Source organism: Myxocyprinus asiaticus, chromosome 22, assembly GCF_019703515.2.
Source record: "Myxocyprinus asiaticus isolate MX2 ecotype Aquarium Trade chromosome 22, UBuf_Myxa_2, whole genome shotgun sequence".
NCBI classification, from domain to species: Eukaryota; Metazoa; Chordata; class Actinopteri; order Cypriniformes; family Catostomidae; genus Myxocyprinus; species Myxocyprinus asiaticus.
The window spans coordinates 47,060,841-47,075,401 of NC_059365.1; the positions used below are offsets into that span (position 1 = coordinate 47,060,841).

General features: G+C 45.2%; 1 protein-coding gene across 1 annotated transcript in view; it reads right to left on the bottom strand.

The window, feature by feature from the left end:
• Nucleotides 1–13,613: 13,613 nt before the first annotated feature.
• The window catches only part of LOC127413432 (ephrin-B1-like), a 189,495-nt gene continuing 188,547 nt past the window's right edge, over nt 13,614–14,561 (bottom strand). The window contains exon 5 of the mRNA XM_051650589.1: nt 13,614–13,990. Coding sequence (XP_051506549.1) covers nt 13,614–13,990 — 377 coding nt within the window. The remainder of the gene's footprint in view (nt 13,991–14,561) is intronic.

The window sequence follows — 14,561 nt, forward strand, 5'->3', positions numbered from 1 at the left end:
GGAAAGGCATCTTTAAAAAGACGCTTTCCGTCAGTGCGAGAAGAGAGAACCCGCTGTAAATGTGCCATATATCCAACAGCTTTTTAAACACTTGTAGAGGTGAATGGAACGCCAGTGGATTAGCTTTCAACACTGATCAGCTCCGGAGAACAAATCTGAATGAGTGGATGCAAGCCGTCTCCTTTTATACCTGTATGTCCGGGGGAGTGGCATGCAAATTCCACTTGCCAATTCTCATTGGCCTTTTCTCAGAGGTGATTGGGGCTCCCAAGTTCGACCCCTAGTGTCACTACATCGACACAACGTCGAGTGAGTGACAGATAGGGAACAGTAATTATTAATGTGTCTACTTTTCCAATTAAGTAAATAGTAAAGTCAGTGATCTGATTAAAATTTTAGAGTAGTAATTAGTAATTTGTAATGAATTAGAGTAACTTACCCAACACTGGTAGTTTCTAATAAAGTTATTGGCAATTAGCGAGTTTTATTTACTCACCTAAGTCTATTTATTTATCAGGGACTAAAAACAGTTAAAGGAACGAATTTTTTTTTTTTTAGCAGAACGTAACCAAAAACCGGAACAAAGTGATTTTCAATTGTTCTGGAGTGAAAACTTTATTTTTAAATGCTGCTCATTGGTTATAACTGGATAATTTTGTTCCGATAACTTTTTGATGAAGCTAAAGGCCAAATGGTTTATCACAGTATATTTTTGGAACTACACTTCATGTTGCCCAAAAAAATGAAATATGTGCTTTGAAACTGCTGCATCACACATTTCTTTGCCTATTTGACATTGTGAATGTCGAATTCTGTGAATGAAGACCTTTTTAACAACTATGTATAATTACAACATACTGTACATGCACAGCTAATCCTGGTACATGGAAAACATTATTAGAGGTAAAAAGTATATTTCTCAGTTGTTTCCAAGTCTTCTCTGAATTATTGTTCGATATGATGCATTCATACAGATTTGATGCTGCCTGGTTTTTACTCAGAAGCATATCTGTATATAAAACTGCTTGTTATGATTTCTATGTTGATAAATACACCACACAGGAGAAAAAAAAAAGAAGCTTTTTTTGGTGTGGCAAGTGGCTTATTTTGAGCTTGTTTTTCCAGACCATGTTGCTTATTTCTCTTGCGAGATCTGGCAACACTGCAATTGGTTTTTCACCCACCCTTTTGCACAGAGTACTGTCATTTTTAAAAGAACGTTATTAACCTTTCTTTTATTTTGTTCTAACCAGTAACCTTTTGGAAAGGAGGCTGCGGAACTTCTGAACCGGAATGAAAAATACAGTTTTTGCTCAGATTGAACCGAAATGAAAAACATTTCATTTTTAGTCCCTGTTATTTATCATTTGGCACTTAGCGAGATGTGATATCAAGCCAGGCCAAGCTTTGACATGTTTCAACATGCTTTCTAAGGGTTTTAGGGAAAATGTGTTGGCAAATCAAATGTAAATGTTTCTTAGCATCAAACCTGACGGACAACAAACTATTAGGGTCTGCACAACAATAAAACTTTTAAAATGTACAGTTACTAAGAAAGAAAGTGTTATTTTCAAGTAATTCCTGGGGGGGGGGGGGTACTTTGGGCATGCTCAGTTACTGTCATCAACCAAAGAGTGCTCAATTATCTGCTGTTCATTTACAACAACATAAAAAGTACAAAAAATGCAATTTATACCAAATGTAATTTAAAAGACAACTATTTACTAAGTCAGCATTACAAAAATCCAGTTTCATAAACAGGGCTCAGTTGAAAATTATATTCTAAAATTATTATTTTTTTTTTATTTATTTATTTTTTTTTACATTTATCCACATATTTACATACTCTTGCTTGAATCCTCCTTCTATTTATCTCTCTGTGTTTGCCAGATTGTACATAACATGGACAAGACACAACTTAAACATTCATATTACTTTTGAAAAGAAAACATTTAACAAGCAATGATGAAGACAATGATGTGTCAAATCTCTTTAAAAATCTACCATATCATGTCCACAGTAGATCCATCTGGACATAAATAAACACTGATGGAAAGATAATATGACAAAATGTTAAAAAGAAATGCATCTCTCTCTCTCTCTCTCTCTCTTGCTTGAATCCTTCCTCTATTTATCTCTCTCTGTTTGCCAGATTGTACATAACATGGACAAGACACAACTTAAACATTCACATTACATTTGAAAAGAAAACATTTAACAAGCAATGATGAAGTCAATGATGTGTCAAATCTCTTTAAAAATCTACCGTTTCATGTCCACAGTAGATCCCTCTGGACATAAACAAACACTAATAGAAAGATAATATGACAAAATGTTAAAAAGAAATGCATCTCTCTCTCTCTCACTTTTTCTCTGTTGTTTGACTAGATGTTGACCTTTGCACCGAGATGCTATAAACATCTTACTCTATAAACACAATAAATGTGACGAGTAACAAAATGAATGACCAAAGTTTAACCAAAGAACTGTGACAAAAGGATGTTTTGCTACATTACTATATCTCTTGGCAATTTATAGTCAGGGTGGGCAGTATAACCAAAATCGTTTTCATGGTATACATGTATTTTATAAGTAATTTTACATCAGAGTGATGGTACATTATATATATCACAACTGACTTGTTTGGGACAGGTCCCACTCAGTATTTTTACATAACTAATTAAGAATCATTGCTCACGTGCAAATAACATTCAGCAGTGCTGCTCGCTGATAGTCACGCAAATATATCTACCGTGGCCAAAAGAATCTCTAACAGTCAACACATTTTGTATTTTGTATCACCAACTGTAAAAGTGCACTTCAACACAAATCAAACTTCCACATCTTGATGTGAAATACATGCCTTTCATATAAAATAATGCTGCTCTCTCCTGCTTAACATTTAGTATTTCCTAATCTATGATTGATTCCAGCATCACAAATCATCAATCTCTTATTGAAAACCCGATTAATAAGATCCATTAAAGGAACAGTTTAACCCAAAAATGAACATTTTGTCATCATTTATTCAACCTCGTACTGTTCGAAAGCCATTTGTCTTTTTGTCTTGTAAAATATCTTGACCGCTTATTTCCATATAAAGAAATTGAATTAGGACTGGAGTTATCAAGCTCCACAATGACAAAAAAAGCACCATTAAGGAATAGCTTTGAAATGTGCATTGTTATTCACCGCTATATAGTACCTCACAAATCAAATATAGTGGCATTATTCAAGCCTGATGTGGCAGCATATTTGATTTTGAGAGCTGTTTTTTTTTTTTTTTTTGGTGAATAATAACTTCAATTTATGCCTGTTTCTCACACAAAGTTGTGGAATTGATCGATTGAATTTTATTATCCACAAATGTGGAAATTTTCCTTTGGCTTCTCACAAGAAAGAAAAGCAGTACCCATACACAAGTAGGATACTGACAATAATAATAATCATACAACAACATTAAAACACAAGCACCTAAATAATCATCATCATCATCATCATCATGATCACATAAAAGCATATAAACATTTTGAAGAGATTTGGGGATCCTATACCTTCTTCTAGATGGGAGCAGTTTACAGTTTACAAGCTGTGTTTGCTGGTTTCCTATTATTTTTTCCACCTTTCACACTATTCTGAGGAACTTATTCTTACTCCTTACTCCCAAATTTCCAAACCAGGCTGTGATATTAAACACTAAAATACTCTCAACATGGCTTTTATATACCGTTTCCAAAACTGATTGACTTACATCAAAACTCCTCAGTTTTCGCACAAGGAACAGCCTTTGACTTCCTTTCCTAAAAATATTGTCTACGTTCTTACCAAAGTTCAACCTTGTATCAGTATATGTTCCCAAATATTTAAAACTTTCAACAGTCTCAACAGCCTGATCATTTAACATTAGTTTTCCTAATGTATAGTGTTCTTCATGTTTAACATTGAAAAACAGCTCTTTGGTTTTTCTTACATTAATTTGCAAAGCACTCAGTTTGCACCAATCCTCAAGGACACTAGTGTTTTTACACAGAGTTGCACCAGGACCATATCATCAGCATACTTAAAAAGACTAGCTGTGTTACTCTTAATCTGTAACTCATTGGTATATATTGAAAATAAAAGTGGTGAAAACACACAACCCCGTGGAGCCCCTGTATTTAAAACCAATTCCTTTGAAAATATGCCATACATAAAAACTCTCTGTGGTCGATCTGAGAAAAAACATCTTTGATCCAATATATCAAAGCAAAGTTTACATTCAAATTACAGAGACGTGATAGAAGCATATGAACCTGCATAGTATTAAAAGCAGAGGTTAAATCAATAAAAAGTGCCCGTGCATAAAATCAGTTAATGTAAGTGTAGCATCTTCTGTCCCCCTTTATGGTCTATATGCAAATTGTAATGGACCAAAAACCTTACTAACTGAAACCATCATGTGTTTACTCACAATTCTTTCCATACATTTAGCCAGGACTGAGGTCATAGTAACTGGTCTATAATCTTTTGATAATCTTGCCCCTGGTGTTTTGGGGATGGGTATTACTGTAGATACTTTCCACAATATAATCATTAAGTAATGTCTGAAATAGTAGTGTAAGGGTCCATTTGAGCTGATAGCCACAGACTTTTAACACCCTCCCCTTTAACCCATCAGGGCCTGGTACTTTAACTTTAATACGGGCCAAACACACAGCTACCTCCTGCTCTAACAGCAGGAGTGCTGGTCCTGTCTGAATATTCTTAAGAACCTCTTCACTTTTCATTTTAGCATCTATTAAATCAAATCTACTATAAAAAATAATTACATTCATTAACAAACCTTACACAATCATCAGTTTGTACATTTTGTCTTACCCTCTCTCTCCCCATCATTACATGCAGTCCCTCCCAGGCCTGTTTGACATTTCCTGAATACAATTTCTGCTCAACTCTTTTTTAATTTTAGCCATCCTTACTTTAGTTCTAAAGTCCTTCTCTTTCTCTCTAGCATTCACAGTGTCTCCCTTAATAAAAGCAAACTTCTTTTCATTTAAACAGTTCTTCAACTCTTTGGTTAACCAAGGCTTATTATTAGGAAAAACTCTGATTCCCTATCTGTCACTCACTCGACGTTGTGTCGATGTAGTGACACTAGGGGTCACTCTTGGGAGCCAGAGACACCTCTGGTCATTGATAAAAGGCCAATGAAAATTGGCGAGTGGTATTTGCATGCCACTCCCCCGGACATACGGGTATAAAAGGAGCTGGTATGCAACCACTCATTCAGATTTTCTCTTCGGAGCCGAATGGTCATGCTCACTGAGCTGAATACTACTGTTCATTCACCTCTGCTGGATCTGACGGCGCATTTCAGTGGCTTCTCCCCCCTCTGCACTGGTGAGCCAGCATATCCTGCCCCGGCGCGGCTCAAGATCCCACACCCCGCACTGGTGCACTGCAGAGAATGTCCCTGGGCGCTTCGGCAGAAATAAAGAGTATATTTCTCTAAAAGAGTATATTTTTCTAAAAGAGCGGCACAGACGGAACGTCTTTTTAAAGATGCGTCTTTCTAAAGATGCTTTTCCGATTGTGTGTTATTCCTAGTTGCGCTCGTTATCTCTCGCTTTCTGACGGTCACGATCACTGTCTTTCATGTCTGGGCACTGCTCATGCGGAGACAGCGTTCGTGGATGGTCATGTTCTCATTGCAAGAATATGTCCATGGCAACGTTGCGGTCGCGGCTCACCTTCGTAAGAAAGCAAGCCAACCCAGAGGCTCCCCGCCTCAGTCCTTTTACCCACGGGTATGAGGCCAGCACGGCTAGCACTGGTGGTGATATGGGGACCCCAATGGGACCGCCTCCGCCGGGTATCCCCCCGCTGACCTGCCATTCCCCAGCACGCTCGTCTGCGCTGATCGGGCTTCCGGATGAGTCCGCAGCTCGTCTCACGGCGAGTTCAACCTCTTATTCGGAGCCCGCGAAAATGATGAGCTCTCGAGCGCAGCATCAGAGAGCGGGCTCGTCCAGTCGGAAGCCTCAGCTGGGCTCCTCCCTTCGGGGACGATTGCCCAGTCACAGACTGACGCGGAGATGACGACATGCTTTCCCGGGCAGCCGCGAGCGTCAGCTAGAGTGGAACTCACTGCTCTTCCCTGAACCCTCGCGGCTTGGTTCCTGGGCTCGTGGTGCCGCTCAAATCCACGCCCTGCCCCCGTTCCTTTCTTCCCGGAAGTGCATGAAGAGTTGACAAGGTCACGGGAGGCACTTTTTACTGCCCGGTCCCGATCTTTTCAGCTTCCCTGCCCTCACTACCCTTGATGGTGGGGCGGCCAAGGGCTATTCGGCAATTCCCCGGTGGATAAAGGCACTCGCGGTGCACCTATGCCCGCAGAGCGCCGCCATCTGGCACGGGTGCCCAAAGCCCCCGTTCAAGGCCTGTAGGTTTACGTCGTCTCTGATGGCCAAGGCCTACGGTGCTGCTGGACAAGCTGCCTCCGCCCTGCACGCCATGGCTCTCCTGCAAATCCGCCAAGGTGCTAAAGGAACTGCACGAGGGTAGTTACACCCCGGAATTAATGCAGGAACTGCGCTCGGCGACCGACCTTGCTCTCCGAGTGACGGAGGTCACGGCGCAGTCTCTCGGGCGGACGATGGCCACACTAGTGGTCCAGGAGCGCCACCTTTGGCTTAACCTGGTCGAGATGGCCGAGGCTGACAGGACATGGTTCCTTGCTGCCCCCATTTCCCAGGCGGGCCTATTCGGTGACACCGTCGAGGACTTTGCCCAGCAGTTTTCGATGGTGGAGCAGTAGACGGATGCTAGCCAGCATATCCTGCCCCGGTGCGGCTCAAGATCTCACACCCCGTCTACTCATCGCCATGGGCGTCCCCATGCGATGACTGCACCAGCTCCACCGCAGCCCTCCCCTTCGGCCCGGCCCCGGCATGGAGCCCACCGCAGGAAGCAGACACCACCCGTCTCGCGGCCGCCCAGAACCCGTCAAAGGCTTCAAAGCGCCCTTGAGACGTGCGACCCAGGGACAACGAAACCCGCTGCTCTGGAGCTGGTAAGCAGATCTCTCCATCTTTTTGTTACCTTTTGCATTTAATTGTGCTGCATGCCCAAGTGGCTGCAGTACTCAAGAGCTCAGCAAGAGCAGTTTCCTTGTTCCCTGGGTCACGTATCCGGTGTGCACAGCCATCATCACGACCACCGTCCACCACTCTATTTGGCAGGTTTGACACTCCAGCGGTGGTCTCCCACCCCTGAGCGCCCAGCTGTGGCACAAATCCACCCCCGGTGTGACAGTCTCCATGGGTCACGAGGACAGGCCTCTTCCTCCCCCATCCCAGGCTGTTCTGGGGGTGGTCACAAGGAGCCAGATAAGTGCTTCGATGTCCTTAGACTCAGCATGGCCACAACGTGGTGTGGCACCTCGAGCTCAGCCCCGCCGTGAGGTCCCACCTGCTGGTACGTCCGATGACGTTGTCCCTTTGGTCCCCCTTGCGCAGAACTTGGATGCATGGCTTGCGCTTTCCAATCCGTCGCAAGGGCTGGTCCAGACCATCCAACTCAGCTGCACGATTCACTTCGCCAGGCATCCGCCCAGGTTCAGCGGTGTCCACTTCACCTTGGTGGAGGACGAAAATGCTGCTACCTTGCTCGGAGATCGCTACTCTCCTATGGAAGAGTGCGATAGAACCTGTCCCTCCAGCTGAGATGAAGTAGGGGTTTTTCAGCCCCTATTTCATCGTACCGAAAAAAGGCGGTGGGTCGCGGCCAATCTTGGACCTGTGAGTTCTGAACTAGGCTTTACACAGACTCCCGTTCAAGATGCTGACGCAAAAACGCATTCTGGCGAGCGTCCGGCATCAAGATTGGTTCGCTGCGGTAGACCTGAAGGATGCGTACTTCCACGTTTCGATCCTTCCTCGACACAGACCCTTCCTGCGGTTTGCGTCCAAGTCAGGCGTATCAGTACAAAGTCCTCCCTGTCAGCCTGTCCCTGTCTCCTCGCATCTTTACGAAGGTCGCAGAGGCTGCCCTTGCCCCATTATGGGAGGTGGGCATTCACATTCTGGCTAACCCTAGCTCATTCTCGAGACATGTTGTGCGCACACAGGGACCTGGTGCTCTCACACCTCAGCCGACTAGGGCTTCGGGTAAACTGGGAAAAGCACAAGCTCCTCCCGGTTCAGAGCATCTCTTTTCTCAGTTTGGAGTTGGACTCAGTCTCCCTGATGGCGCGCCTTATGAATGAGTGCACCCAGTCGGTGCTGGCCTGAAACTTTTTCAGAGGCTCCTGGGGCATATGGCATCCTCAGCAGAGGCCACCCCGCTCGGGTTGATGCATATGAGACCACTTTAGCACTGGCTCCAGACTCGAGTCCCGAGATGGGCATGGCACCACAGGACACGTTGTGTGGTCATCACGCTGGCCTGTCACCGTCTTTTCAGCTCTTAGACCGACCTCTCGTTTCTACGGGCAGGTGTTACTCTAGCACTGGTCTCCAGGCACGTCATGGTCACGACAGACACCTCCAAAATGGGCTGGGGCGCTGTTTGCCATGGGCACGCAGCCGCCGGCCTCTGGACGGGTCCGCGACTGCATTGGCACATCAACTGCCTCGAGTTGTTGGCAATTCTGCTCACCCTGTGGAGGTTTCAGCCATTGATCCAGGGCAAGCACGTGTTAGTTCAGACAGACAACACGACAATGGTAGCATATGTCAATCACCAAGGCGGTCTGCGCTCTCGTTGTATGTCACAACTTGCCCGCCATCTCCTCCCCTGGAGTCAAGTCGCTGAAAGCCACTCACATCCCGGGCAACCTAAACACTACAGCGGACACGCTGTCACGACAGGTTACCCTTAGTGGAGACTCCACCCTCAGGTGGTCCAGCTGATTTGGAGTCGATTCGACAGGCACAGGTGCACCTGTTTGCCTCCCAAGAATCCTCCCCTCTGCCCGCTCTGGTACGCCCTGACTGAAGCCCCCCTTGGCATAGATGCGCTGGCACACAGCTGGCCCCCTGGCATGCGCAAATATGCGTTTCCCCCAGTGTGCCTGCTTGCACAGACCCTGTGCAAGGTCAGGGAGGATGAGGAGCAGGTCGTCCTGGTAGCACCCTACTGGCCCACCCAGACGTAGTGCCCGGACCTCAAGCTCCTTGCGACAGCTCCCCCCTGGTGAATTCCCCTGAGGAAGGACCTTCTTTCTCAGGGATGGGGCACCATCTGGCACCCACGCCCAGACCTCTGGAATCTCCATGTCTGGCCCCTGGATGGGACACGGAAGACCTAAGCGGTCTACCACCCGTGGTGGTAGACACGATCACTCAGGCTAGGGCCCCCTCTACGAGGCACCTGTATGCCTTTAAGTGCCGTCTGTTCGCTAAGTGGTGTTTTTCCTGATGCGAAGACCCCCAGAGATGCGCAGTCGGTTCAGTGCTTTCCTTCCTGCAGGAGAGGCTGGAAGGGAGGTTGTCCCCTTCCACCTTGAAGGTGTATGTTCCCGCCATAGCAGCACACCATGATGCAGTCGACAGTAAGTCCTTAGGGAAGCACGACCTGATCATCAGGTTCCTAAGAGGCGCCAGGAGGCTGAATCCCTCCAGACCACGCCTCGTTCCCTCATGGGATCTCTGTAGTTCTTCAGGGTCTACAGAGAGCACCCTTTGAGCCTTTGCAGTCAGCCGAGCTTAAGGCACTCTCCTTGAAGACTGCCCTCCTGACTGCGCTCACTTCCATCAAGAGGGTAGGTGACCTGCAAGCGTTCTCTGTCAGCTAAATGTGCCTGGAGTTCGGTCCAGGTTACTCTCATGTGATCCTGAGACCCTGACCGGGCTATGTGCCCAAGGTTCCCACCACCCCTTTAGGGACCAGGTGGTGAACCTACAAGCGCTGCCCCAGGAGGAGGCAGACCCAGCCCTGTCGTTGCTGTGTCTGGTGCGTGCTTTACGCATCTATTTGGGTCGCACGCAGAGCTTTAGAATCTCTGAGCAGCTCTTTGTCTGCTTTGGTGCACAGCGGAAAGGAAGCGCTGTCTCCAAGCAGAGGATCACCCACTGGCTCATTGACGCCATAACTATGGCATCTGTGCCTCTCTAACAGACATTTGCAGAGCAGCGGGCTGGGCAACACCCAACACCTGTGCAAGGTTCTACAACCTCCGGGTGGAACCGGTTTCATCCCAGGTAGTGGCACGCAACACAAGTTGATAAGCCCGGGATATCTGGCCGGGTGTATCGCTTGCACATAGTGCTTTCCACCTCCCTTGGAACTGAAGACGTGCGCCATTAATTCCCAGTAGTGTTCACAAACTTTGTTCCCTGGTTGACTTCCTCCGAGCCTTGTGGCAGTCGAGTTTTCGGAGAGACTCGCTGCCAGCCCAGTACACGCGCTAACTAAGAGCCCTGTTCTGGGGTAGGTGCTCTGCATGTGGCGGTTCCCTGTAAGGCTAACCCCATGCGATTATATATCTTCCGCTAATTCGTTTCCCTGTTGGCAAACTGCGTCTTCCTTGGGCAGAGCCCCTCTGCCCCAGTCTCCATGTTTGTAGTAACTCCTCCCCCATTGGGCAGGATCTACCTTGAAGACTCCCCACATGGTTGGAAAGACCATGTGACATATTTTTCCACTTAAATATCCCCCCCTCTCTTTGGGCGAGGTGTGGTCTCCGTGGTGCCTTCCCCTTGGGAGGGACACCCCCGACTAGACCTGGCGGCCCAGTCGGATAATCCCCCTTCTTTTTTAGGGAGTGGAAAAAGAGAAGGGGAAAAGAGGCCAAGACTGGGATAAGCCTGTCTCTATCTTTTGGGATGTCGACTTGTCCCCAAAAAGGGCCGTTCGACACTCATAAATATGTTGGGGGAGGTTACGTGTTGACCTGGTGTGCTGGCTACGAGGCACACAGTAGTCTGCCCACCACACACCGCCAGTTCACGTAACACAGTTCAGCCAATTGTGGCATTTCGTATAGGGACCCCTAGTGTCACTACATCGACACAACGTCGAGTGAGTGACAGATAGGGAATGTCATGGTTACTTGTGTAACCTCTGTTCCCTGATGGAGGGAACAAGATGTTGTGTCCCTCCTGCCACAATGCTGAACTACCCGCTGAAATGGCCGGACCTTATATCGGCTCCTCAGCATAAAACCTGAATGAGTGGTTGCATACCAGCTCCTTTTATACACGTATGTCCGGGGGAGTGGCATGCAAATACCACTCGCCAATTTTCATTGGCCTTTTATCAAAGACCAGAGGTGTCTCGGGCTCCCAAGAGTGACCCCTAGTGTCACTACATTGACACAACGTCTCTAACCATGACGTTGTCTTTACAGGTATTATAGTTTCTTCACAAAACTTTATATATGACATAATAACATCTGTAAGTTCATGAACATCTGTACTTGAGTCAAAGAACACCTGCCAATCTGTCGTGGCAAAACAAAAGTTTAATTCCTCTGTACTTCTCCGACCACTGCTGTATATTCCGTGTTTCAGGTTTCTCCCTTTTAATCTTCTGTCAATATCTCGGCAGGAGATGAATAACACTGTGGTCCAATTTTCCTAAGGCAGGTCTACACTGCTTTATAAGCAACTATAATATTCCCGAAGCACTTATCCAAAGTTCACGTTGAATGCATCAGACATGTGATGTATTGCTGAAGGGCTGGAAGATGTGCATACACAGGTATTGAAGTCTCCGAGAACAAACACAGAGGTCCACAGGCCTCTCCAGTGCATCAGTGAAACAGTTTCTAATATTGTCAGCCGCTTCAGTGTTATTTGGTCCCGGCCCATAGACAAGAATCACCGTGATCTGCCCAAACTCTCTCAGTAAATAAAAAGGTCTAATCGCAACGAGATAATCTCATAGTCCCGAGTACAAATATTGTCCAGTATTTTGTATTGTGTTGCCCAGGTATTATCCAAATATAAACAAAGTCCACCGCCTATTTATTTTCCCACTGCTCTTTTGTCTCGGTCCACTCTAATAAGAGTGTAGCCATCAAGGTCGACATTACCGTTATTCTCCGTCAACCATGTTTCTTTTAGACATATTAGATTCCTACACCTGAACAGATCTTTTGTTTTTGCCATAGTTAACTCTTAAAGTTTGTTATTTAAGGATCGGACATTAAGGAGAGTAATCACAGGAAGAGGGTGACGGGTGCCGCAGATCTTCTGTTTTTGCCATGATAGTTAACTCATAAAGTTTGTTATTTAAGGATCGGACATTAAAGAGAGTAATCACAGGAAGAGGGTGATGGGTGCCTCCACCTCTTGACCCCCGTTTCTTTATTTTACCTTTTTTATGTTGTGTCATCTTCCTTTTTTCATCATATAATGTGGATAGAAAATGTCCATCCAGAATTGTTGGTGTTCCCGTGGAGTGCAGATGCTCTCTTATTGAAAGTAAAAAGTCTCGAGAGTAAGTCCGCACAGGTGCACCCCCGCCATTACTTCCGAACAGTAATAGATTAGAGGAAGCATGTAAATATGAATTTTCCAGAAAATTCCATCTTCATTTCGCTACTCCGTCAGGTCGTCAGTTAATATTAAAAACCACACAAACTTATCACTTAAAACAACTTAAAACAAACAAGCAAACAAACAGAGAAGCACAAGGTCAGCAGCCTGGCCGTGCCCCTTCCAGAGAATTGGTATATTATAGCACACAAGTCATACATACCGCTTTTATGATATTTTAATGGGGTCTTTTGGTAATTTTGGAGCTTAGCAGCCCCAGTCCCCATTCACTTACATTGTTTGGAGAAGTGCAGCTTGGACACTCTCCAACATTTTTCCTTTTGTTTTCATGGAAGAAAAAAAGTCAAACAGGTTTGGTAAGCAAATGATGACAGAATTTTCATTTTCGGATGAAGAAACCCTTCGTATGAGCTCCAAGTGTCCGTTATCTCTCCTTGGCTTGCATTGACACATGTGCAGTAACTGCTGGTTAAGTTAGATAACACAAGGGCCAAATGATCAATATACCCAATAAAACACAGAGATGAAACTGACATAGAGAAGAGAAATGCTCATTATTATATTTAATACACACACTATAAAACACCCTGAAGCAAAATTAATCTTTATGAGAAAGAGCAAGAATCTGTTTAAAAATAGTAAGGCAAATATTACAGGTGTGAGAAGGGACAACTGACATTATTTGTCATCTTGTGCCCTGTTACCTGAGTGTGAAAAGGCTGAATTTACACCTGAGGGGTTGTTTAAAAACCAAAGAATCTGCTTGAAATGAACAACGCTCTTATGGTTGCACAATATGCAGGAAACTTATTTTGATGGTTCCAGGAGAATTTGAATGGACTGCATTGCATCCATACAAATGTACAAAAGAAAAAATAGTAATGAAAATAAAATATGAGAGACACACACACACACACACACAGAGAGAGAGAGAGAGAGAGAGAGAGACTGAGGTTACAGGCTCCAACATTCAGCCTATTGCCAAAAAACAACCATCACTCTCTCTGTTTTGTCCTGTGGTTCTCCGTCAATTATTTGTTTTCTGGTGAACATTTATGAACTTCTTAATATCACAGTCTGTGGAATAAAAATGATGTTCTCTACTGGATGTCCAACAGCTCTCATGAAGCTTCATACCTTGTAGTAGATGTTGGTCGGACTTTGTGGCGGCATTTCCTGTACAATATAGACCGGATGACCGTAATCGCCGCTCACTTTCTCATAGTGTGGGCAGTAATTGTTTTCTGTCCGTAAGGGAATGATGATGTCACTGGGCTCGGAGCCGGCGTTGCCCATCAGCTTGGGGTTGGTGAGGGTGCTGAGCATCAGGGCGGTCGATCGGGGCTGCGTGGGCTTCCGTGAGCGCTTGCGAATCTTGATGAGCAGAATGACCAGGAAAATTATGAGGATGAGAAAGATGACACAACCAGCACCGATGGCAGAGAACACGGCGATCTTAGACCCCAGAATGCCATCATCACTGTCGCTGGGATTTTGATTAATCATGTCTTAAGAAAGAGGAAGATAAAAAATTTGATCACACACCTAAAACCTGCATTTAACATTTAATCAGTAAAAACAAAAGAAGTCCAGCAGTATGTTCTGATCATTTAGCAATTTTTAGGTAGTCATCAAACTGGTGCCAAACTTTCATCTTAAAGTTAAAGTTAGTCATGAAATTCTACATTGCCAAATCTGATAGGTCCTTTGACCTGTAATCTGTTAGCCAATCAACTTGCAAACTCCCTCTTTGTCTACTATTTAAATAGCCACAGTTGCACCAATACCACTTTTTCTCTCCTGATCCGATTCCAATACCTGAACTTTCAGTATAGATGAAGTTACTGTTTACAAACAAACGCTCCACCCTGCCCCTTCCGTGTTCTTCTGTTGCCAAGAAAATAAATGCTGTCTATGGGCGCTTCGCTCAATTGCGCTGAAACTGCCCAAAAAGTGATGTTTGTGGGGTTGAAACCATCTCCGTTACCGTCGTAACCTCCATTCCCTGATGGAGGGAACGAGACGTTGTGTCAATGTAGTGACACTAGGGGTCGCTCGAGAGCCCCGAACACCTCAGAT